The following is a 27122-nucleotide window of genomic DNA, read 5'->3' as shown; positions in this document are numbered from 1 at the left end:
ATATTTGTTTAACAATTATTTTTACCTGTACTTTTACTTACGTATTATATATACACTATATTTTATATTTTTACTTACAGTAAGGAGCATAACTGAACCAATAACCACAACTTTTGTGTAAATTATTATTTATTGCTAGGAATATAGAAGAATAACAAAATTAAATATTATCATTATTTTTATCATAGTTAGAAGTAACTGAAGAAATTTTTTTTAATTAATGTCTCCTCGTTTAGCAATGACAAAAAAAAAATAAATTGACTCGGTTTTGCACCACGTTCAATACTTGGCAATATTTAATACATTATTTACTTTTAATATTTCGTCCACAGCCCTTTTGCTTGTAAAACTGCACTAATTCGCTTTGGTATACTTTCTACTAATTATTTACAATAATCAATTTTTCAGTCCACTGGCTTATTTGTACACTTGTATCTTCTTTTAATAATTTTGCAGCCATATTGGCACTTGAAGCTTCACCAGATGAGACAAACCGTATAATCCTTCATTCATCCTGCGGTGATAATTTCTTTGGTCTTCCTCCAACATTTAATAATATAGCTTTACAGTATTTTTTTCTTATTCTCTGCACTGTTGACTGACTAACACTGCAATTTTTCGCCGTATTACGCGTTGACAAACCGTTATTCAAAAGAGAAATTACTTTTTTTAAACAATTTGGAGCAATTTCCGTTCGACCGACTGCGAAGAACTGAGTGTTAAGATGTAGAATATTTTCTAAACATACATACCAAAGTGCTACATGTAAACATACTACTAGAACATTCCACGCACACATTTCTTCTACGGACCGGTGCAAAACCGAGTCAATCTATTTTGTTCGTCATTGCTAAACGAGGAGACATTAGTTATTGAAAAAAATTTCTCGAGTTACTTCTAACTATGATAAAAATAATTATAATATTTATTTTTTGTTATTCTTCTATATTCCTAGTAATAAATAATGATTTACACAAAAGTTGTGGTTATTGGTTCAGTTATGCTCCTTACTGTATATTCTGTGTTAGACCTATTTATTTTTCTCATAAAATCGGCGATCTAATGACGATCAACCAAGGCACCGGTCGAAATATTGCTACTGCTCTTCATATTCGCAACAAAAGAGAATTTTGTTCGTCGATTTCTCGGTCGGCATGTCATAATTGGCGACACAACATCCTGAACGCCGATGTCCTGAATTAATTAGCATATAGGAACATGATCGGCTCACCTGATTCTTGTCGAGCTCGCAGTTTTTGTACTCTTGCTCACCCTCGTTCTGGAAAGTGACAATAACGAAACCAACGAAGATGTTCACCATGAAGAATGCTATGATAATGATGTAAATGATGTAGTACGCGGCCACTATCGGCCGAAAATTATGAATTGGTCCATGATCCTCCTTGTTAGAGTCGATCGACACGTCTAGCAATCTGTTGGGAGAGAAAACGCTAAACGATGCGCACCGGACACTCTTCCGGACGGTTTCTTCGTCTTTAATCAAAGTAACACGATCTTTTTGTTTGGTCGAGGCTAATCGATTGTTTTTCTTTCTTTTTTTTTTTTTTTTCTTAGGAATTTTCAGATTCCTCGTTTCGAGTGAGAGACAATAGAGAAAGTGAGAATTGCTTGTTGCGACGAGACGAGACGAGATCCCGAGAGCTTACTTACTGCGGCCAGCCCTCGAACGTTGAAACGGTGAACAGGGTCAGCATCGCCTTCGCAACATCGTCGAAATGTAAACGGTTCCGAGTCCAGTTTCTCTCCTTCATCAGTGGCTGGTTGATGTTCCCGTTCTCGAACTCTAGGTACGTACCCCTGGAAACGATTTCGATCATAGTCAAGCCGTCGAAAACGACTTTCTGTTGAAAAATCGTGGCGAGAAAGTGGTACTCGTGAGTCTTCAATTTCGTCTTCTATCTTCTACAATCTCTTCGTTCGACAATGGAAAAAATCTATGTAAACGTTAACAACTCACCCTCACCTACACGTTCATTTACGGTTACAGAGATTAGAACCCGTTCATAATTCAAAATTTCATAATTTTTTAGAAGAATAAGGTGATACTAAAACAATTTATTAAAAGAAAATAGAAGACTCTGAACGTTATGCTACGGTCTGTGATTTCAAATGACAGTTTACAAGAAATTGAACTAATTTCACGAAAAAGTACGAGATCGTAGAAATATGTGCCAGAAATGAATAATTAATAACACACGTATTTCGTGGATTCTGTTAAAAGTGTTCGTCGCGAGTCTGACGCGATGTTGTAGCACAAGGGGTTGAATAACGATTCAATTATTTATTGCACTTAGATAAACGAGTAAACATCGTCGTTCTTTGTAAAAATCTGCTCAACTCTGCAAGATTTTTGTATGCAACACATATTCATCCGCGCGAACACCACTTTCTGCCAAGGTAAATGCCAAGGGTAACTTACTGGCAGTCGTCCTCCGTCATTTTCGATGCATCGTTACAAGAGAAAAATTTCCCCTACACAACACAAGAATCCTATTAATGCGACGCGAACCGAGTCCTCTCGAGACGATTTTGAAAAAGCGTGATCGACCGAGCGTGCGCCGATCTTCTTCGTTCCTTTCGATATTTCATTCTACGTCGAACCACGTTCGAACAATGCTAACGAGATGTCACGATCGGCGACGCTCGACCGTTCGATTGTTAATTGGCCATTCACTAGCTTGGAGCAAAGTCGAGCAAAAGTAAAGGAAAGATGAAAGAAAAAAAAAATATATATGTATATATGTGTGGAGAAGTGACAGAGACAGAAGCATTCCTTTTGACGTGCACAATATAATACAGAACATTATGTATATATTATACAATATACAATATTTATGTACATAGTTGTATGTACAGGCTGTCTCGTTTCGCCTGCGCCGATCGAGGCGACGTGGATCGTGCACGAGTGGGATCGAGAGTCCGGAGATACGTTCTACGATCTACCTTCCGACCTATGGTTTGCTCGACGACCGAGTTATCCAAATATATACCATCGATGGAACGAGTATGGCGATCTCTAGATCATTTGGCAATTTTCTTTACCGTTCGATTTCATAACCGCGTCGATCTTCGTTACCGATCCACTTGTTTCGACGCGTTTTCAGTGCGCCCGAAAGAACTCTGAAAATATTCTGCAGCAAAGCGAACTTAGTATTTTGTACGGGCTCTGTTTATTATTTTCTCCGCTTGTTCTTAAATGTTGCTCACGGCGAAAAATCGAAATAGTTGGTGATAAACAGGCTGCTGATTTTATACGTTTACAAGAAAAAAATGAGTACGTGTTATTTAAGAAGAAACATTGGAAGAATTCTAAAATACAGTGAATTCTCGATAAATGTCAACAACACGGGTCTTGTCAGCGTCGTGTATCGTCCAGGAGACATACCGGAGCCGTGTTATGGTTACACTCCTCGGCGTCCGAGGCCTCCCGAGCTCCGCGGTAGTGGGGATAATTACGCGTCGTTTATCATCCAGGCCTTGGCGACATATACAGAGAAATCACTGCAGGTCGTATTATTTACAAATCGGTTGAACATATTCAGAAAGAAAATAAATTCCTATCTCACTCCAGTCTGTTACGACTCGAGTAGAACATTTTTATTTTCCATGAATATCCGCTGTGTACCGATGTGTAAATCGTTCGATCAAAACGTACAAATTTTAATCGGTCAATGCCCAGCTCTGAAAGTCCTCTAACAAGACGCCAATGAATCGATTAATTCTTACAAGAACGTTTCGGCTGCAATAAAAACGCATCGAACGCAGAAAGCCGGTGCATTGCCAAGCACATAACGATTAATCTCGATCGTAACCTTCGATTTCTCGCTTTCCTGAAGATCGCCAGGCTCGTTTCACCGAGAACAAGCACCGGGAACGTCGAATTTCCATTCGAGTTGCACGCGTTTCGAGTAATTACGGCGAACACGTGTTTCACTGTCCTCGAAAATGCCGTTCACGCGAATTTCTCGCGATCTACGCCGACTTTCGTTCCGTCCATAATTGCTTGCAAGATCGAGGAGAACGCAAAAGATCGATACTCTTCGGCGAATTGGTCCCTGATCGAGCGCTTCCTTCGAATGTTCTCGGATGGAACGCGAGACGCGATCGGATCGGATCGGTTTCGCCTGACCGTTTCCGACGAAATTTAGGATTCTAACAATGGAGACACGCGAAGGATGTTCCTCGGTTGTTTGATGGCTGGATCAACGTTCACAGTTAGTACGGTTTGCGAATGGAACGAAAGGAAGCGAGCGGCATGCAATTGGCTGTTCACGCTACAGAAACCACGAGATTCTCAGACTGTTCCTTCCCTATATCAATCGTCGTTGTGTGTTTCAGTAACGCTACGATGTCTCGGTGCTAACTATGAAGAAGCTACTGTAACTGTCTACGACTACACGTGTTCTACGCGTTTGGTGGTGTTAAGCTTAAATTCTTTGTTTCTGGACTCCCTCGCTGGACATGGCAGAGAGGGAAATTCTTTTATCAAGATCATCTGTGCAGTTTAATCAGCCGAAGGACTGTCCAGAATTAAAATGATTATGCTCTGATCCTGGTCTCGGTTACAAGCTATAGAACATGTTCGATGAATTTTTTTTTAAGGAAAGAGGATTCTATATGTAACACTAAACCTACCGAGCATTAAAAGTGTCTAGTATGGATTGTCTTATGAAAATAACAAGATCAAATTTATTTAGATTTTGTGCGATTTTTATTATAATACGTGGATGAAGAAATCTTTTTTGAATCAATTCTCACGGATGCAGTTTTATAGTTTAAATAATTGTGAAACAAAAAATTTGAAACCGGTCACTTGACACTTTTGTATAGAAGCGGTTGCGTCATCTTCTGAGTATTTTCAATATCTTATCGTGACTTTTAATTGTGAGTATGTTTCGATTCATTGCAGATCTTCAAGCGATATACAGTTTTTAAAACGCGTCGAATCAGTTACAAAAGCTACAATAGATCATGGGGTTGATCGAAAGCTACAGTTCCAAACGAATGTTTGCAATTTTCCCAGAATGGACCCCAGATAGGAAGTTGGACAGACAGTGAGACAGACAGATGGGTAGATATCGATAGAACGTGATTAGTTGATATTGCCGTGTCAGCAGCGGTGACTCGTGGTTCCGGTGTTGCAACTCGCATGCACTACGATCAAAGCTTTGTTCTCAGTCGCATACACAGTCGACAACTCGCATGCCTCTCTGTGTTGAAGCGTGTGTCCTCTCTCTGTATATGCATATACAGTGTTTACTCTATATATGCCCCAAATGCCCAGCCGATAAAAGTCCCAGAACTATCCCCACTGCCGAGACCTTGATCGCCGAGGAGTGCGAGGTCGCGTGGACCAAAGAACCGACGATATATCGGCCGGTCTCCTGGCCGATATATGTCCGCGGCTAGACCCGTGTTTTGGACGTATATCGAGTAAACACTGTGTCCGGAGAGTTCGACGTCTACGAAAAAGCACTCGCGTTTCTCATCTGGCAAGCCTGTGGTGGTCCGTGTGTCTATAATGTGCGTGTAACGTGTGTTTCACTCTCGGACAAGTCGTTTGTTAGTTATCGCAGCGCCGGCTGATTCTCTTGGTGAAAAAGATACAGTTCTCGATCTTTGTACAGCGCGTGACCGTGCTCGAAGGTGTTATCGACGGCGCAGAGGCTCCTTCGAAGGACAATATCGCCGTTTCGTTAACGATACTCTACAAAACGCAAGGATTATCTCCAATCCAAGGACACAACAGGAGGGTGCAGGATGAAAAAATTCGTCGAAAATGTGCAATGAAATTTTGTCGTACGACGCTTCGTTTGAGAGAAAATCGAACTTGACGGTTCGAGGAGTTACGAGTGTGTCTGACCATGGCCGGACAATTCTACTTGTTACTGTATGCATTCGATCAATGCGTGAGAACCTGATGGATGTTCGAAGACGATATTCTTGAGAACGGATACTTCATTGAACAAATTTTTAATTGCATATTTTCGACTTTACTTCTTCCTCTGTTGCATCATGCACTTTGTGGATGCGAGTCATTTCCTTTTCGGATGTGGATCATTCTCCTTTTTCAACACCAGATTCGGAGTACTCTGTATACATGTTTATCGTGACGACATTTTCATCTGAAATCGTTGCATTTTGTTCTTCTTCGTCGTTTTTAATGATGAAAGGAAGAATGTTTGCTTTAGCGGAGTAGTTGTTCAGATAGAGAAGATTTCTGGTAATTATACTGTTTAATGGTTTCGTATTCAACTTTGGCTGTTTCAGTATATTTCAAATTGCTTTTTAAATAATTTTAGAAGCAATTCGAGGAAGGTCTGTAATCGGTGGACTGCGGATTTGTATGCAAAATAAAAATTTTCTGTGTCAATCGCATGAACCAAATAAAAAGATATTCTCATCTTCCTTGATCTCAATACATTCAAGATTACATACTGACATTCTCTGTTTAATCCTCTCATAATTAATCTACTGCCTTACTTTTAGATTATGTTATTATACATATTATAATTTCTGAAACAATAATTTCCTCAATGAAGAAAACATCTCTTACCCATTTTGTACCATCGAAAACAACGAAGAATTTCGAGAACAGAGGCACACATCTACAAAAGATTTCTCATCATTTATCGATCTCATTACCGATCAGGTATTAGAATCTTCGTCGCTGAACGTTGCTAATTCTAACTTTGCCTGATCGTTGAAAGTGTTCTCGTTCTATCACGTCGACACTACAGTCGTCGATATTCTCCTCCGGGAGCCAAAGGATCGAGAAAAGAGAGTCTAGCTGGATCATAGGAAGGTTAAAGGTTGGCAGGGTTGGTGGAGGTTGCGATGGGTGTCAGCGTGCAGCGTTTCGCTGGACACGGGATGGCGGATTCGATCATTGCCATTTTTCCCACCCTTGTTCCCCACTATCGACACTTTATCAACCGGTCGTACATGAAATTGCCGCTCTCGAACGACCGACGCAGTTGTGCGCGGATTCGTCGTCGGTAACGGGCCGGCATAAACCCCTTGCACTACGAGCTCTTTGCGCTGAGCAGAAGTTTTGCATCGTTCATAATTTTCTGGAAGAATTTTGTTCCAGCTTAAAGGAAATTAACCTCTTAAGCACGGCGCGCTCGTCCGCAAATCTATCTCCCAGGTACGGCACGCTCGTCCGCAACTCTGTCTCCCAGGGACGGCACGCTCGTCCGCAACTCTGTCTCCCAGGGACGGCGCGCCTGGCCGCGGACGGCGCAAAAGCCACTATAGTGGTTCGTACCGTTCAGACTAATGCTTTCCACGGAAACCACTATAGTGGCGTATCGTTCAAACTGATGCTTTCCACGGAAACCACTATAGTGGCGTATCGTTCAAACTGATGCTTTCCACGGAAACCACTATAGTGGCGTATCGTTCAAACTGATGCTTTACACGGAAACCACTATAGTGGAGTACAGTGTTTAAAAGGTTAATAATCTATTGGACTCCGTTGGAAATCCTGATCACGAGTCTGATTCGACGTTATAGCGCAAGGGGTTAACCAATTAATCGACCAACGGTCGACAACGGTTCACCAACCGAAAAATTCCAATAAAGTGTTAAACGAAGACTCGAGGATCGAGAACGATCTCTCTATCATCCCGACGCCCCGTGTCCAGCGAGGTAAATCTTGGTTTCTCGCGTTTCGACGCGCGATTTGAAGCTTTTCTCCGGCTGTGACGCGGTTCCGTCGGCCTGACGTCGACGACGAAGAGCAACGACGACGAAAGAACAGAAAAACTTGGAAAGTAAGAAGAGAAGGAGAGAAAAACAACTGAGAAGAAGGAGAGAAAAACCAATGAACATAGAACAGACGAAAAAACAAAAGTGTCGAAACAAGGTAGAAGAAAATATAGATGATAGAAGAAGTAGAAGAAGAAGAAGAAGTCGAAGAAGATAGAGGAAGACAGAGAGCGAGATGGAGAGAGAGAGAGAGAGAGAGAGAGAGAGAGAGAGAGATACAAGAAGAGTAGAAGTGGAAGTAGAAGAGAAGTAGAGAAGTAGAGAAGTAGAGAAGTTCTCTCGAAGATTCGGCTTAGTTTAAACGTTCTAAGTGGTTTGGTGGTTTGGCTTTACCTTAAACAGCTGTACCCCGATAACAGCGAACATGAACTGTAGGAGATAGGTGACCAACATAATGTTGCCGATCGTTTTAATGGCGACAATCACACACTTCACTACGTACTTTTTACGTAGTTGGTTGAGGGCAGGTGAGCAGGGCGAGCGAGCACAGCGGGGAACACGGGATCGTGAGACAGACAGACGGAAAGAGAAAACAAAAAAATATACAAAGTAGCATTAATCGTGAGGTGGTCTGCTAGTATTCGCTTCTGGAGTCGAGAGTGTATTTTAATGGGCGGTGTTTTTCACTTTTTAATCGCTTTTGTTTTTTCTCCGCTTTCAAGGGCTGGACTAATTGGGCTTAGAGCGGGCTACGGGGGGTTCTAAGAGGCCTAATTAATGGGTGGCTAGTGGCTATGGGGGGGTCTCTAGGGCGGTGGCTATGGGGAGCAAAGTCGAGAAACTATCGCAGCGAACAACGTAACCTTTCAACGGTCTGCGCGTGGTTTTCCATAATACGTTCGTTCACCTTCGATGATATCTCTTTCATCCGGCTTCGTTTTCGTCTCTGACGTTCACGTATACGCTCACCGTTGTTCCGCGGGAAACGATTTCGCATCGGTCCCTGCCTGATCGTCGCATCGAGCCTAAATCGATCGCTCGTCCGATACTCTTTCATCTCTCCGCGAGAATCAACCGCTTTATTTTTCCCCCAACGTTCTCCATCGATTCATTCGCGCGTCTGTGTCGTTTCTTCCATTTCTAAGTCCGATCACGATCACGATTTCGACATTGTACCCTCGACTCGGTTCGCACTAAGGAATCGTGAACTAAGCCCTCGCCATCCATCCAACCCACCAGTGCTCGATGTTTTCTCCCGGCAATGCACCCATGGGCCTCGTTCGGGCACAGAGACCATCGATCGTCGATCTCGTGACGACGGTGTCTGGGTCTTCATCTGCTACAGCTGACGAGACTACTCTTCATCGTTTATTAAATCGTTCCTAAGTCTTTCGAAACCGGACACCGTCGTGAACTGGACGGAAACGTGAAAGCTTTCCGAAGGCTAGCGTTACACCTAAGCACAAACACGCGGATGAACCTTTCAAGGTTTCCATTAGATAGTTTCTCTCGGGTATCGATGAAGTTCGCTTGAACACCGCGGGAATCGCTTCCGGGGAACCGAGTCCGCTTTTCTGCGAGAACCCAGCAAGATCGATTCGAAATCGTGGACTCTCTGAGACTCTGTTCGCAACTGTGCTCCATTTCTCCAAGGAAAATACTTGTCCACTCCAATCCCTACGTTGCCACGTTCAAGCAAGAGGAATGAAGTGGTCAGCTACCGTATTGTTGGCCAAACAGTTTACTCGGTTTTTTTAGAGCTGGCTCAAGGAATTTTTCCCTTAAGCATCTTCTCCCTTTACATAGGGAACTCAGAATGGATGTCTAGGTCTGTAAATAGGAGACCTCCAGCTCCAACTCTATTAGAGCTAGTTTCATTAGAATTAGCTGTACGATCTGTAACTGATGCTCTATTAGAGCTAGCTATAAACTAGAATCTCTGGTTGCTGCTCTATTGTAACCACCTCTAAATGAGAATCTCTAGCAGATGCTCTAAATTTATTAGAGTTAGCTCTTAATAAGACCCTTAAATGCTGCTCTATTAGAGCTAGCTATAAATAAGAATCATTATTTGCTGCTCTATTAGAACCAGGTCTAAACAGAAATCTCTGGTTGCTGGTCTATTGTAACCAGCTCTAAATAAGAATCTCTAGCAGATACTCTATTAGAGCTAGACCTAAATACGATTTTTAGCTCCAGCTCTATTAGAGTTAGCTCTCAATAAGATTCTTAGATGCTGCTAAGTTAAATTATGAATCTATAGTTACTGTTCTATCAGAGTCAGCTCTAAATAAGAATCATTAGTTGCTGCTCTATCAGAGCCAGCTCCAAATAAGTATCTCTAGTTGTTGCTCTATTAGAGCCAGGTCTAAATAGAAATCTCTGGTTGCTGCTCTATTGTAACCAGCTCTAAATAAGAATATCTAGCAGATGCTCTATTAGAGCCAGATCTAAATACGATCTCTAGCTCTAGATTTATTAGAGTTAGCTCTTAACGAGATTGTTAAATGCTGCTCTATTAGAGCTAGCTATAAATAAGAATCATTAGTCGCTGCTCTATTAGAGCCAGCTCCAAATAAGTATCTCTAGTTGTTGCTCTATTAGAGCCAGGTCTAAACAGAAATCTCTGGTTGCTGGTCTATTGTAACCAGCTCTAAATAAGAATCTCTAGCAGATGCTCTATTAGAGCTAGACCTAAATACGATTTTTAGCTCCAGCTCTATTAGAGTTAGCTCTCAATAAGATTCTTAGATGCTGCTAAGTTAAATTATGAATCTATAGTTACTGTTCTATCAGAGTCAGCTCTAAATAAGAATCATTAGTTGCTGCTCTATCAGAGCCAGCTCCAAATAAGTATCTCTAGTTGTTGCTCTATTAGAGCCAGGTCTAAATAGAAATCTCTGGTTGCTGCTCTATTGTAACCAGCTCTAAATAAGAATATCTAGCAGATGCTCTATTAGAGCCAGATCTAAATACGATCTCTAGCTCTAGATTTATTAGAGTTAGCTCTTAACGAGATTGTTAAATGCTGCTCTATTAGAGCTAGCTATAAATAAGAATCATTAGTCGCTGCTCTATCAGAGCCAGCTCCAAATAAGTATCTCTAGTTGTTGCTCTATTAGAGCCAGGTCTAAACAGAAATCTCTGGTTGCTGGTCTATTGTAACCAGCTCTAAATAAGAATCTCTAGCAGATGCTCTATTAGAGCTAGACCTAAATACGATTTTTAGCTCCAGCTCTATTAGAGTTAGCTCTCAATAAGATTCTTAGATGCTGCTAAGTTAAATTATGAATCTATAGTTACTGTTCTATCAGAGTCAGCTCTAAATAAGAATCATTAGTTGCTGCTCTATCAGAGCCAGCTCCAAATAAGTATCTCTAGTTGTTGCTCTATTAGAGCCAGGTCTAAACAGAAATCTCTGGTTGCTGCTCTATTGTAACCAGCTCTAAATAAGAATCTCTAGCAGATGCTCTATTAGAGCTAGACCTAAATACGATTTTTAGCTCCAGCTCTATTAGAGTTAGCTCTCAATAAGATTCTTAGATGCTGTTAAGTTAAATTATGAATCTATAGTTACTGTTCTATCAGAGTCAGCTCTAAATAAGACTTTCTAGTTGCTGCTCTATCAGAGCCAGCTCTAAATAAGAATCTCTAGTTGCTGCTCTGTCAGAGCCAGCTCTAAATAAGAGTCTCTAGCTTCAGACTTGCAACTCTAGAAATCAATTATTCTGTGCCTGTCTTAAAGGAAAAATCGCTAAAGGGAAAAATCTTTTCGTATGTCTCTAGAAGAACCGTTTTGACTAAACAAATACTTTCTTCCGAGAGACAGGTCATAGTTTCGGATGTCTGTTTAGAGGCTAGCTGACCCGATACCATTGACAATCATGATTGCAACCGTTTTTGCACGCGTCGATGTGGATTGATGTGTGCGTGGATCACTGTCAGGGAGCGTGTATAGTGGCCAACAAGCGATCGATACACGCGGCGAGCTACGACACGTTCGACTACGTTGTGTTCAGACTGATTAATCGTACCGTCTACGTCTAATTGTGTGCAACGACGACACTGCTCTTGCCTATGGGACCTAAACTACGCTATGTAGACAGTAATAACTACGAATAAGTAACTTCTTCCCGGGCGTCAAACTCTTTGCTTCTCTCGCTGTGCTTTGTCTCTCTGTTCGCTCGTTCGCTTTCGCGCGCGCGCGTCTCTTTGTCATTATATTTCGTATTCTTATTCTTGGGATGGGAACGGAGAAAGACAAAGGGTGCAAGAGAGAGAAAATCCTGTGGAAAAGCAACGGTCCAAGCATTCGCTCGACGACACACCGAGGGCCGGTGTTTCAACGGGATTCTCGCATGTGTGCAAAAAGAAAGTCGGCCTTGGAACATAAAAATTTTAAATGTACAACTCGAACGCACTATTTCGAGCTAATACTTTGCATGTAGATTCCTTCGATAGTGAAGTGTGTGCAGTAAATATCGTAGTCGTCCAGGAGCATTTGTATTAGCGTACATCGAAGTCTTTACAAAAATAGATCTCTATGTACATTAGCTATGGAAATGATCGTTTTAATACTACGTGAAACAGTGTCAACAACATTTAATCAAATTGAGCGATCTCATGTACGCAAGAATATTTACACACCAACGAAAACAAACCATTTTTCATTTGAATTGGGTATTCGTTACGAACAGAACGAAAGGTTAGACTTTGCCTCGGGAAACCAGAAATTTTTGACTTTTTTAAATGTAATCCTGTACATTTTGACGGAAAAATGTCGAAAATCCAAGTTTTAATGCTAGGAATTTACTGTTCCAAAAGTTATGCGTGTTCAAAGTTGAGTAATTTTAAACGTTTTTGACAGGTAAGGGGGCCGCCATGTCGGTAGAGCGGAGCCTCCAGGTGGCAGCACAAGCACGGCTCTGCTCATTGAACGATATCTGAGTACATACCAATATGGCGGCGCCTTTACCTGTCAAACGCTGAAAATCGCACACGTTTCCACAAGCATAACTATTGAACTACTGATCTCCTAAGATTAAAACTTGGATTTTCCGCATTTTCTCGCGAAAATCTATCGGATTACGTAAAAAGAGTTAAAAATTTCTGGTTCTCTGAAGTGAAGTTTAGCCGAACAAAATGGTTCACAAGTTAAAGAGGTTGAAAAATGGCTCGATGACTGTTCTAGTACTTCAAAGTTTCTATTACCATGGTGTCCACAAAATAGTCAATAAAAACTGCTCCAAAGATCAAAGCCGTCTTTCTTTTCGCACAACCAACAAACGTGATCTCGATAGATTATCGATTCCGATCGAACCGGGAATGCCCGCCATACCGAGCACAATTCGCAGCAATTATGGGGACGCGTTTCCCTCAGCGAACGAAGAATCCTCCCTTTCCAGGGTACTCGATTTCCTTCCCTCTCTTTCACGCTCTTTTTGAATCCCGTCGGTGCTCGAGATTCACGAGAATTCACGGGGCTGCCCTTTCTTTCTTTCTTTCTTTCTTTCTTTCTTTCTTTTTTTTCTTTCTTTCTTTTCCTTTCCTTTCCTTTCTCTCGTGTTAATATAGCGAACACACCACTGCAACGCTCAGCCGGCACAAGCATGCAATTGTCAAACAATCCTCTACCATCAGTTCTTTAAACCACGAAGCCTGCGTGTGTTTCCCTATTTTTCTGTGTGTACCTCAACAATATTCTACCCGAGTGTATGTACACGTCACGTCGGATGTCCTGTCGATGTCCCGTCAGCGTCACGACGTTTCACAATGGAACGAGCAAAACGGAAATAACCGGTACCCGTTGTTTTCGATTTTTGCATGGTAAACTTGTTTCGCACAGAGAACTCCTCTCCCCTGTTATATTCCACGAGACGATGCCGAAATCGTCCGTGCCTGTCCCTTGAAATACCGTTTCATTGTCCAAGAAAATAGGCGACTCGTTCCACCGCGCGTCTGCGTTACATGAAACCATAATCTCTAACGATATCTCGTCTCTCCCGTGTATAGTAATTGGCTCGCGTGAAACTATCTCCAAGTGTCTCTTCGAGTTGTTGTGTGTTTGATAAAACTTCGTCTTCCAGCTATACAGAGTCTCGAGCAGCGAAGTGAAGGCAAAAAGAAAAAGGAAGAGAGAGAGAGAGAGAGAGTGTGTGAGAGAAAAAGAAAGAGTGAAAGATTGATGAGAAAAGAGAGAGGAAGAGTAGTAGTCGATCAATGAAATAGAGAAAGATAGGAAAAGAGAAATAGAGAGAAAGAAGAGACAAGAAAGAGGGAGAAAGTGTAAAAGAGAGACAAAGAAACTCGTAGACGTCCAGAAATAAACCGAAGATATCCGAAAGCCGTAGTCGAAAGACCAAGGGCATGGACTTTCCGTGGAAAGTCGATCGTTGTGGATGCTTTATAATACTTTATATCGTTGAATCTCTCGTGAAACCGTACGGAAGGGACAACGATTTCGCATTGTCTCTAGTTTCAGCTAGTTCGATCTAGTTCGATCTAGTTTGATCTAGTTTGTGCTAGTCTCATCTCCCCCCCGGTCACACTCGTCTAGCATAGATCCTCACGATCTCTAAGCGATCGTAGATCTCTCGAAACGAAATGATCGACAGCGAAAGAGGTTTCACATTTGTAATCCTCCCGCCTATAAACCAGCATGAACTGTCTCGCGGTGTGTCTATATCACGAAGGCAAACGATTCCCATCCGCGATCACGAAGACATAAACCAGGGATCGAAGGATTTATGGTAACTATTTAGGTGCTGCTTGAATGGGTCTCTTGGATTCTGTTTAGAATGTGATGTATGTGAACTGTCAGATAAAAAGAAAAGTTGAAAGTTCTGAACTTGAATGGAAATTAGAAAACATGAAAATCATTTTTCTGCAATGAGAACCTAGATGTGTCATTGAAGAATTATTGTTGCGAGAGATGTTCAATTTCGATCCCTGCTCTAAACGAGAGAAAGGTCACCAAGCGACAAGCGTCTTGTATCGTTCGACAACGATCGCAACGTTGTTGTACAAAATTATTCCCGTTAAAAAATTGCTCTTGTTGCTGCGTGTTCCTAAATATTTCAAAATAGTATCTCGTTTATTTTTGTCTGCGATATTTTGTCAATAATGTAGGCCATGTCAATTCAAATTGTTTGAAGCTGATGGTGTTGATTGAAGAAGATTAGTTGAGAGTAACTAACTCTTTTCAATAAATTACTGTTTATTCCAGTAATGTATTCTCGATTATTGTGCTGTTTATTTTGTGGAGTTGCAAGTATTCATTTATTTTCATTATGATTTTTCGTGACGATTTCTCTGTTCAAGGTTACCTCAAGGTTACAATGTGCTAAGGTCAATTAATAAGGTCACATAATGAGGTCATCGAATTCAAGGTCGTCTACAGTGCTATATAGTTAAAAACATACAGTGCCGTTTAAAAGGGCGAAAGCAACCTTGACCTTTTATAGAAAGTAGAATTCTTTTTTAAATTCTTCATGTTGCGGTTCGTAGTCGATTGGAAAGTGATCATTCTTTTATTGAAATATTTTTTCGTACAACGATCAGTGGTGCTTGGAAAATTACAGGGATCAATATTCAAACAAACCTGTGCAAACATTAATTTCTACAAAGTTCTCCGCAAATATGTACAACATAACAACGTTTCGCTCGCTGCTCGAACGATGTAAAGTTACACGGAAACTGGACCGGGTTAATGGTGAAGCCAAACTCTAAGCTACACGGACGAGGGATGATCAACCGGACAAGCCAGAGCTCTCGTTTAATTGGACCAGGGATCGAAACCACTTTAATTTATCTTCAACAGGTTCTGTGTTAATAATTATGTGGATAATTAACAGTTCGAAGGTTATTTGCGTTTCTCCAATGAAAGAACATATCTAGTGAACTACATAACCAGTTTCCATAAAACTTTTATTCCACAGATTCCTAAACATCTGTTTCGCAAGAACGCTTTTTTAACACTGTATCTGGCACAAGGACTAATTTCATTTAAAATACGTAACAGAACGTCCTGATGTCTTTTAAGAACCGCGAATAACATAAAATTCTTGTTTATAGGAATACAAGAAATTAATACATGAATAGAAATATGAAAAATAATTATATTTAATATAGTTGCAATTAACTCCAAGTTATAACAGAAATACATAAAAATGGAATTTAAAATTGACGTCCGCTAGAGGCCAATTATCTAATGCCAGGCAATAATGTTAAACAAAATCAGACACATGGTTAAAGAAGTTTCGATGGATAACTTTTCTTTTAACAAAAATTCCGCACGAACATAAATAGTTTTAATAGGGTACTCTGCCCATATTAATTATACCTGCTTTTAAAGCATAATAATTATCAAAAAGAGAGATATATAACATATTAACTAATTTTAATGAAGAAAATTTAATATCTTTTTTTTACTATTCCAAAAAGTAAGTAAAATTGAAAAGTAAGTATAATTGATACAGGCACAGTAATTGGCACCCCCACAGTAATTTGGTCCCTTACCCTAAAAATATGCAAGTTCAAACGTTCAGAACAAACAATTTCCGATCGATTTCTTTAAAAATCAGGCTTCACCATTTATTTCGATCCCTGGATAGGACGGTTAAGTGAACCAGCGGCGGTTAGACGGTGATCCAAAGAAAAAACTGATTGGTGTCGAATTCTCCAAGATTGTTCGAAGGAGTACTGCGAAAACAATGTATCGCGGAGGGCAGTCGTTTATATTCGCGAATTCGTTCGTGGGTATACACGCTGTGTCGGTGGAGTCAAGACAAAACGAAGAGAGAGAGAGAGAGAGAGAGAGAGAGAAAATGTACATTCATTTGTTTATAAGGGGGTAAGGGGGGTGAGGGGACACAGAGAAAACAGAAAAAACAAGGTAGTGTGTCTCGGTGAGAGGTCTTTTCGGGGAGAGAGTGTCGAGATAAGAAACCCAACGATCAAAGTGACACACTTAGACAGCTCGTTTCATAGGGGAAGAGATACCCAGAGGTGCATTGGTCGGAAAAAAACAACGTCTGCCTCGTGCCCGCACCTCTCCACGATTATACTTCGCGCACTTCCGGTTTGCGTTTACAAAAATCCTCGAAAATGAGAAAGAGAGAGAGAGAGAGAGAAAAAGAAAGAGAGAGAGAGAGAGAGAGAGAGAGAGAGATCCACGGGAGATCGCCATGTCGCACAGTGTGAAGAATGAGGCAGATTCACCGACAAACAAATCAATTTTCAAACAAAATTTACAGAATGTATCAACTAAGAACGTATTTTGCAAGCTTTCAATGTGCTTTCAAAACTTAATATATTCTCTGAAATTTGTAGCTAATACCACAAGCGTTTCAAGGTGGCACGAATTGCCATGCAAATTAAAAATTGTCCGCATTAATTGCAAGACGCTAGAGTTACAGTACAGTTCTTTTCTTAAGAATTTCATGGAACAGCGTCTCTAAATTCTTTAAATGCTTTCGCCGTTTTGCATTTGACCTTTAACGTTCATCTTTGGCATTTGATTGTTGTCGGGAATGCGTACAATCCATACAAAATAATGTCTACAATGATCCCGTTTTATTCGAACCTTTCTGTCTACACGAACAAATCGATTCTAACACAAGTGTAGGCCTGTTTCAGTTGCTCCAACAGTCCCGAAACGGGTCGGAGAATATAAGAAAAATTACTGTGCGACGTGGCGAAGTATAACAATTTCTCGGACAAGTTTGGGGAAGTTCGCGGATAGTCGTGGCGAAAGGTGTCCGGGATAAGTCCAGCAAAGGCGTACCGAGGCGGCAGACGAACTTGATTGTGGTGAGAGAATCGTTTGGTGATGGTGAATTGATTATTTTGGCGTTGCGTCGAGAGTAATGTGAGAAGTAGATGGATGAACGAAGATATGACGATGCATATCGGATCGTAAGAAAGGTCTGATAGGGTTCTGACGGTCCGAAGACTGTGGGGGTAGGGGGGGGGGGTGTGGTTGGTTTTTGGAGGGTTTATTTGCGGGTTTTAGGGTTGGTTGTATAATTATTATATGCCACTCTAGTGTACTACGAGAGGTTCGGAAGGAATGTTTCTCCCAGGACCGTTTATATATACTTATTTTTTTATCGGTTTTCATTTCTTTTTTTTTTTTAGTGTGCAGGGCCTGGCGTTCCTACCTTGAACAGTTGTACGCCAATGACGGCGAACACGAACTGCAGGAGGCTGGTGACGAGGACTATGTTTCCGATAGTCTTAACCGCTACGATGACGCACTGTACTACGTGCTGGGTTCAACATTAATTATAATGTAGATCCGTTCCATTCGAAACGGGGTTACGGGTGCCGATTTCTTAATTTACTCTCGGCTGCATCTCGTTTCTCTTGCCTATCGTTTGCTTTTCTTTTTTTCTTTTTTTTCGAACGCTGTTCTTTTTTTCGGGATCGGTCACGGACCATTCCACTTTGACAAGGAAAAGATCCTAATTCCTCGACTTTGATATTAACGAGTTTCCGTATTCTTCTAGCATACAGGTCCTTAATGATAAGTAAGAGGTATCAGCCGTAACTACTTAGCAGTTCCAAAGATATAGGCAATTAATGTTACATTCCTCTTTGTGTAAGTACAACGAGCGTAAAAATCTTTTAGTAGAAAAAGAGATTGTTTTACATGAGAATTGATCGTAGAACTTCCGATTAACGAACTAAGCAACAATCTCTGATAGTACACAAAGAGAGATAGTAACTTCACTTGTTTGTATTTTTGATATTGTCCAGTAACCACGGCTGATATTTCATTCATATCATTGTGAGTAGATCTGTATCGTACAAAAATCGATTAAAATCGAAGTCGGAGATCCTTCCCTTGTAAGCGTTCACGCTTTGTACACACGCAATCATGGATTTTTGTGAAACTGCATAGGGTCGGATTGGAAAGCGATTTTTAACTCCTCGATGTTTATGCTTGTCGAGTTACGGGAATCGAAAGATCAGAGTTAATTTCTTTAAGAAGAAACAAATACGGGGTGAAAGCCTGTGTTATAGCTTCATTTAGGCAGTTGTTCGTCAATTTTTTACATCGCTTTTCATTCGAAGCCAATGCAATCGTTTAACAATCGACGATTGCATGCTTATAAAGGGTAATCGGTTACCGCGGAATGGCCCTTTGTTTTACTTCGGTCACTGCGTTATTCCGAAAGGCACTACAATTCCGCGTCGCGCAGCAAATCTCCCGGAGATGAAAGACTCATCGGTGATAAAGATTTTCTAGGATGACAGCAACAATTTCTAACGATCACGAGAATGATCTGCCAAGGATCTCTCCGCGAGGTATTTCCTGCTCGACGCGAGGCTCGAGATACTACCAACAATACTTTATTCCATTTCGTAGCACGGGAACGATTACCGCCCCCGATTCTCAGAAGCGATCGCGAGCAGTCTACCGCGGAGAATACAAACGAGTAAGGTCTCGCGATAGACTCGGTACTTAGGATGCTTGACGACGAATCACAGAAAATCGCGAAGAAAAATCCTCTGCGACGATACGAGTGAAAAATCGAGAATAGAAAAATTTTCGATCCGTTTTCAAGAGGTGCCAAGTCGATCGAACTTTTCTATTCTCGATTGTTGCTCGAATATCGTGCCCAACGAATAATTCCTTAAGCTTTCTCTGATCCGTTGCCGAGCAACCCGCCATGTATACTGCGACGGAATCTACTAGAATTTATAATACTTCGGTCCGAAGCGTTACTCGCGCTCAACTACCGGGTAAGTTCTGCTGTATACCATTGGGACCGATCTTATAGCAAAGTTTACCGATCGTTCTAAAGGGTAATACGCCAAGAAAAATACCTTTAATCCCTTGGCACGGTTGATGGCGCGCAGCGGCCTCAGCACGCGCAACACTCGGAGGACCTTCACCACCGAAAACGCGCCAGAACTGGAAAACCAACGTACAATCACAATTTCACCTGCTATCGTACCGACAATCATCTTCACACTTAGCCCGTTGGTATGCTCTTCTTATTAAATAATTGTCTTTCAATAATATTTTACTAAATTGAAAGATTTCTATTTCAGCGTTTTCACAAAATGCTTGCCGCGTTTTCGATTAAATTGTACCATGCTGAACGGTTTTTGAGGTAAGCAAATCGCAACGGGTCAACAATTAGAAGCTTGAGAAATCGTAAACGTTGTTTGCAAGCCTACCTGAAAGACATCGAAATCAGAGAAGAGCAGACGACCAACAGGTCGAGCAGATTAAACGCCGAACGACAGAACGCGCCGTCGTGTATGATAAAACCGTAGGAAATCATCTTCAGCCAGATCTCGATCGTAAACACTGTGGTGAAAAAATAGTCAAAATTCAGCAACACCTGCAACAAAAAGAGAGGAAATCGTGGATTAATTGGTAGATGGATAGATATCATTGATCGAATGATCGTAATTACCTGATTTCTAGGCGACGATGCGCTCAGAGGATCCTCGGCCGCCAACATGGCCGACGAGATCATGATACACACGAGAATCACGTTGCCGAAATAACTGTGGTTGCATAGCCAGTGGCAGAACACTCGAAACCTGGAAACATCGCCAAAGATATAGCACTATTCTCGCTATAATACATTAGTGTACAGAAAAATGTAGAAACGAGTCACACGATATGCAATAGGGATTTCTAATCTTTCGTTAATTAGCATTGACTCTACACATAACGAGAAGTACATGCAACAGTGTGAACCTTCTTTGAAGAAATGTTGCAAAAGAATTATTTTACAATTGTAGATCTTACAGCAGAAAAGATCAAGACCCGAAAGGTTCGTAGGCCCCCAGAAGACCTCTAGGGTAAGCGATCCCATTACTGTGGGGGTACCAATTACTGTGCCTATATCAATTACACTTATTTTTAAAGTTGTAATGAATATAACTAATTTTAATGAAAAAATTTAATATCTCTTTTTTAATATTCATTACGCTTTAGTACGCACAGTTGGTACCTCCGCAGTAATTAGGTCCCTTACCCTTCAGACCCCATCGACCCTTTTCGAACTGCCATAAACTCTTGAGACCTTTCGATAGACTTTAAGAAACTCTGACGTATAAAAATTGTTTTGCGCTGCGAGGAGATGAACAGAGAAGTGCGTGGCACCTGTTGTTTTGCGAGAAGATGAAGAAAGCCGAGCCAGGAGGTATTGGCTGCATCTTGGTGGCCATGTTGAACTCGGACATCCTGCGCGGCCTCGCGGACACTCCTTGGTCTGTGCCGTCGTCTGCAAAACGTCACCGAACATTTCAGTTTATTCTCGTTTGTTTCTCCCGGAAAGTTTTCTCGACTGTAGAAGACAAGAAGAATACCCTGCATCTCTCCCTGCTCAATCTCCTCCTCCTCCTCGACCTCCTCGTCGGATTCGATGTTCAGCCGCACTTTCGCGTGCGTGTTCATGTCCTCGCTCTTCTCCGACCTGCGGTTCAGAAATAAACTTTCGATGAACAAATTCCGAATTCCGGCTGTGAGTACTCCGGGGGTCAGGTGATCGAAATAAACTTCTATAATGGCAGAAATTGCTGCGCCGCTATCACATGCGAATCTATTCGAAATCTACATATTCGGTGTTGAACTTGATTAATTTGATCAAACTTGATTAAGTTTTTTAACCCGTTGCTTTGTAATGTCGTGCCAGTGATGCACACTTTCGAATAATTCGTCCGCTAAATATTTACGTTATTCGTTCCTTTCAAATTGAAACGCAATTATATTTTCTTGCTATCGATATTTATAGCCGGTAGACTGAATGCGGATACACGATAAATATGCAAATCATCTTTTTCATACAGAACTATAGATCAAGCTTCTCTTCGGATAACAGTGTTGTTCTACGTCCGAATCGAAAAGATTATTACTAGACTGTGGATCTTTGTGCAAAATAAAAATTTTCCAACTCGACTGTAGGGGACAGCAGACAAATAAAAAATGTATCATTTTAATAAGTCGAGAAAAATGGTACAATTTTCGTACATTCTCTTAGATCTTTGCAATTTCGTCATGAATGTCTAATTATTACATATATTTTAGCATGAATTGGATCACACTTCTTATCGTGCAACAGGGTAAGGGATCCAATTACTGTGGGGGTGCCAGTTACCGTGCCTATATTAATTATACTTATTTTTAAAGCATAAATTATACTTGTAATTATGCTTATATATAATTATATTAGATTATACGTATTTTTAAAGCATATAGGCACAGTAATTAGCACCCCCACAGTAATTGGGTCCCTGACCCTAGTATCTATCATTCTTCGTCTATCGACTTACGTTTCCGTATCCAGGGCTGCCTCGTAGTCCTCCATTGTTTCGTTAGGATCCTGTTCAAGGTCAGTCCCTCCACCCTCGTCTTCGGCACCTGTTCCTTCGCCATCATCGCCTTGATCCTCACTCGCTTCGTCTCTAGCTGGAGATTCGCTATGGGATTTGTTCTTCTCGGCCTGAAAAATTGGTTGCAGCGACATGTTTAATACGAAATTGCTGCAATTTAATACCATCCTGCGACGAACAACCCCGAATAAACGGTAGAAGAAAAAGGGTTGTCAAGGAACTACTGCACCAACACAGTCAGCGAAGTTGCTCAGCAATCATAAACCGTTTTGGACGTACGACAGAGACGATAAAGTGAATTGTTGCAAGTCGCAAAACGATTCGAAAGTTTCGTGAATAAGGTGCCTTTAGATGCTCGCAGCAGTGCAATAAATGGACAGTGGATTGTATGCATTTATGACAAAAATGGACAGGCACAACTTGCAATGGTGTAAACGTTAAAAGAATTTAGGAACATCTATGCGTCATTTTCAACTTAATAGAATTATTAACCCTTAGGATTTGAGCGACGCGAGTCTGAGGCGCCACTAAAACTTACTATATCAAAATATTTTTTGATTATATGCACAAAATGAAAAAAAAATTGTCTAGGCAAAGGGTTAAAGGAAAAAAGAAATTTGTATATGGCACCTGTTTCTTAAAATTGATGCACAACATTTTTCTTTCGCATAAAGATCCGCAGTCCAGTAATAAATGACATAGATAGTCGTAATTGATTGGCGTTGGATACAAGCACGCTTCAACTGGTTTGGGGTGGTTCGAAAGTGTTTTACGCAAGTTAGACATGAAATTAGGCGCACTTAGGGGAAAACGCGCCGATTTGGACAGGTTCTAAAGTGGTCCCCGCGAGATGGACGCTACTATTATACAAAATCTGCGCTCCTAGACAAAATCTAACGAAATGCTGTTCGAGAAGGCTGTTGACTCGGCCTCCTATTTAAAGCCAGCGAGTATCCCGTCGAATTCCTCGACGACACAGCCGCCTCTCTCTCTCTCTCTCTCTCTCTCTCTCTCTCTCTCTCTCGGTCGGGCCGGGTTAACGCTCGATAGCTAACGATTTTCCATTAGCTTATCGACGAATCACGAACGATTAAACTTTTAGCGTTAAGCTACGCGGCAACGCGGCCGTCGTCGGGTCAGCGGCGTCTATTGTTCAACAACGGAGACCTCTTTTCTCCACCCTTGTTGCGAGCGTTCACGCCCGAGCTCTCCCACGCGTATTTATAGTCCTGTTCGTTATGAAACACTACGAAAAAAAAAAGAAAAACAAGAAGAAGAACAGAGAAAATGTATATATGTACGTGTCCGAGAGAAAAATAGGAAAACGGCCTAGGCGACGAGGTAACAATGACGGGGGCCTCCCTCCCTTCTCCGGCAGATGTCCCCCGCAGATAACAGCTTTAATTCCGGTGTATCGGTATTCGATTCCCGATGGCCCCGATTTTGCGTGTGCGCGAGCTTCGTCGTTTCTACAGTTTTTCGAGCGTCCGGCCGCGGCATCAATTAAACCAGATGACACAGTTTTTAACCGATACTCGGCCGATGGAACTCAACCGCGAGATAATTCTGAAACGAGTCCCGCTGCCAACTATGCCACTGTCGCGACACGCGATTCGCGTCTTCGCCGTTTTACGCTTTCGGACATTTCTCTCTTTTAGTATTTTCGTCCCGATCCTAATACCGGCACCAATCCCCGCGATTACTTTTCCCCGGGTACTCCATCGCGCTCTTGCAATTCGCCCCGGCTCCGCTCTCTTCCTTTCATTTCTCGGGAATGCACATTTCTGCTTCGAGGATTCGTCGTTGCGCACAGTCGCACAGTGTGTCGTCCAATGGAAAAAAGTCCGAAAATCAAAGTGTAAGATCTGCAAATTTATGTATCCTAAAATGTTCGTAACAAAACGTAGTTTCTAAAACTGCCTTAAATTTTAACTGAATAAATCAATTTGTTATTAAAATTGAGGCTGAAACTTCACTGTCAAATTCCGCGCATTTTTGAAAACATGCGTCCCTCGCAAGCTATTTGGTTTTTTAATTTGATTTTTACAGGGTGTGTTTAGCATTATTAGACCTTCAATCTCCCAAAAAGTTTTTTTAAATTATCGCAGTTTGTCCTAATTTTTTATGTTTAACATTTATCAACTTTGATTAGAGTTTTAAAAAAAGTACATCAAAGTACACCCGTGAATTATTTTACAGTAATTGGTGGCACATTAAACTTTAATTTCGCATTGGTTTAAATCTGCTCACATTTGCTCAAGCGGAGAAAATATAAATATTATTAAATTCCAAGAAATAATTCAAGAAGCTAGAGAATTATATTTAAAACATTATAATTGGTATGTGATGCCGGTAACTACGCATACATTACTTTTCCATGCAGTTGAAATTATTAAAAATACAATTGTTCCTATTGGCAAATTATCCGAAGAAGCTCTAGAGGCTCAACATAAAAATATAAAATATTTTCGGGAACATAATACCCGCAAGACATCAAGAGAAAATTCAAATAAAAACCTATTAAATCGTCTTCTACTGGAGTCGGATCCAATTATTGCCCATTATAAAAAAAAACATACGAAAAAAGAAAAAAAGGATTTTGCAGATATAAGAGACTATTTATTATTAAATGAAACATCCTACTTATAAGATTCCAACTCAAACACTTGTTCTGATGATAGTGAAACTGAAGTAGTATAGTACGTACACATATTATTTAATAACATATTATCTATGTTAATTTATTAATTAATTAATTTATTCATTTTATTTATTTCTAGGTAAAATAAAGGAATTCTCTTAAGGATTCCTAAGTTTTAATTCCTCCTTGTGAAGATTTGAATAAGTAATGTATACAGTATTGTACTTTTTTTTTAAATTTTCGTTAAAATTGTAAACTACGTTTTATGCAGTAAAAAAAACATAAGAATTTATTAAAACATAAGAGTTATCGCAATTAAAAAAAAATTTTTTTTTAATAATTAAAAAAAAATTTTTTTATATACCAATCGATTCGCCTTTGCATTTTATTACAAAAAGTATTAAGGTACTTTACTCGAAAATTTCATAATTTAAGAGTTATGACTTTTTTCCCGAATTCCCATATACTCGACACACTGTGAGTCGGTAGCTTTCCGGGACGTTGATTCTCGCTATTATAGTGTTCGCAAAATAAATACTCGGTAAACGTAAACGCAAATAGCGACACGGACGCTGGTAGCGAACATGTTCATTGCTTCGCCAGAAACTGAGCAACTGAATGATTTTAATGGCTCGGGTCAAAATGGACCCGGACTCTGCCGCCGTCGATTTTTACATCATCTACTTCTCCTCTGTATAAGCAGCGTGATTTTATCTGAGATACTGAACAAAAGAACATATCGGGTGAATTCTTTTGATCTTCATTGAAAATGGAACTTGACCTTCGGAGGATCCTAGGGGTCGTTACAGGAGATGTGGGGCAATGGACAACTATTTCAAGTGCGTACATAATCTCGAAAATATTCAATATTTGCCCAGAATCTCGTGGCTTGCCCTTGGAATCGTTATCTTTGTGGTACAAGGACTATGAGCAGGGTCCATTCCAGGACGCTGTACGACCGCTTTATTAAAACCGAGAGATGCGAGGCGGTCTCGCGTGCCTTGTTTATTAAAGACCCGTTTACTAGATGACCTCGCGCTCAAGTATGTCGCTCTTTAAGTACCCACGACATTTCCTCCGTTTCCGTTACGCTATCGGAAACGAGCGTTTTCACGTCCGCGAGCCGAGAAACTGCGATTCTGCCACGGAAAGCGCAACTGGACCTTTTCAGAAACTTTCCGATAAAAACGTGGAACACGTTCTAATCTTTAAAGGAGGAAAAACGTTCCATGGGGACAAGAACGCTACAGTAATAGTCGTTCACGGTGCAAAAATTTTCGAAAAGAGCATTTCCCCGTTCACGAACTGAGAGACTTTGAAACGGAAAGTTGACCATTTTTTTAAATTTCCACTCAATATGTGGAACACGTTCTAATCTTTACAGAAGGATGAAAAACATTCCATGGGGCCGAGAACACTATAGTGATGGTCATTCACGGTGCAAAAATTTTCAAAAATAGCATTTCCCCGTTCACGAGCTAAAATTTTGAAACGTAAGGTTGACCATTTGTGAAAAATTCCGCTAAAGATGTGGAACACGTTCTAATCTTTACAGAAGGATGAAAAACATTCCATGGGGCCGAGAACACTATAGTGATGGTCATTCACGGTGCAAAAATTTTCAAAAATAGCATTTCCTCGTCCACGAGCTAAAATTTTGAAACGTAAGGTTGACCATTTGCGAAAAATTCCGCTAAAGATGTGGAACACGTTCTAATCTTTACAGAAGGATGAAAAACATTCCATGGGGCCGAGAACACTATAGTGATGGTCATTCACGGTGCAAAAATTTTCAAAAATAGCATTTCCTCGTCCACGAGCTAAAATTTTGAAACGTAAGGTTGACCATTTGCGAAAAATTCCGCTAAAGATGTGGAACACGTTATAATCTTTACAGAAGGATGAAAAACATTCCATGGGGCCGAGAACACTATAGTGATGGTCATTCACGGTGCAAAAATTTTCAAAAATAGCATTTCCTCGTCCACGAGCTAAAATTTTGAAACGTAAGGTTGACCATTTGTGAAAAATTCCGCTAAAGATGTGGAACACGTTCTAATCTTTACAGAAGGATGAAAAACATCCCATGGGGCCGAGAACACTATAGGACAGTCATTCGAACGATGTAAGAACGTTCCCAGTCTACGGTAACGTTCAAGAAAAAGGTCATTTGCATGTGAACCTCGAAATACGTCTGTTATTTGCGATCGTGTGACAACACAATTTGTTATGACAAAGTTACGCTCGTCCAAAGGGCACGTGTGGCGCGAGAAAGGGTTTTAAGGTCAGTATTTTTACGAGATTTTAAGGTCATCGAGCTTGTAAGGGACATTTGCAATTTTTATTCGTGGCAAATAGGATGGGTTGAAAGTTCACCGAACGCGAAAGG

General features: G+C 40.8%; 1 protein-coding gene across 4 annotated transcripts in view; it reads right to left on the bottom strand.

Moving 5' to 3' along the window:
- Positions 1 to 27122, bottom strand: part of Ca-alpha1d (Ca[2+]-channel protein alpha[[1]] subunit D) — a 66762-nt gene that overhangs the window by 13741 nt on the left and 25899 nt on the right. For all 4 annotated transcript variants that reach the window (XM_076785012.1, XM_076785010.1, XM_076785011.1 and 1 more), the window contains exons 17-26: positions 22033 to 22202; positions 21070 to 21176; positions 20864 to 20984; positions 20166 to 20295; positions 19924 to 20090; positions 19567 to 19654; positions 17895 to 18002; positions 2441 to 2493; positions 1672 to 1818; positions 1232 to 1433 (exon numbers count right to left, since the gene is read on the bottom strand). In XM_076785012.1, coding sequence (XP_076641127.1) covers positions 1232 to 1433; positions 1672 to 1818; positions 2441 to 2493; positions 17895 to 18002; positions 19567 to 19654; positions 19924 to 20090; positions 20166 to 20295; positions 20864 to 20984; positions 21070 to 21176; positions 22033 to 22202 — 1293 coding nt within the window. The remainder of the gene's footprint in view (positions 1 to 1231; positions 1434 to 1671; positions 1819 to 2440; positions 2494 to 17894; positions 18003 to 19566; positions 19655 to 19923; positions 20091 to 20165; positions 20296 to 20863; positions 20985 to 21069; positions 21177 to 22032; positions 22203 to 27122) is intronic.

The sequence above is a fragment of the Halictus rubicundus genome, chromosome 3, assembly GCF_050948215.1.
Source record: "Halictus rubicundus isolate RS-2024b chromosome 3, iyHalRubi1_principal, whole genome shotgun sequence".
Lineage (NCBI taxonomy): Eukaryota > Metazoa > Arthropoda > Insecta > Hymenoptera > Halictidae > Halictus > Halictus rubicundus.
This window is presented reverse-complemented; position numbering and strand designations above follow the sequence as displayed.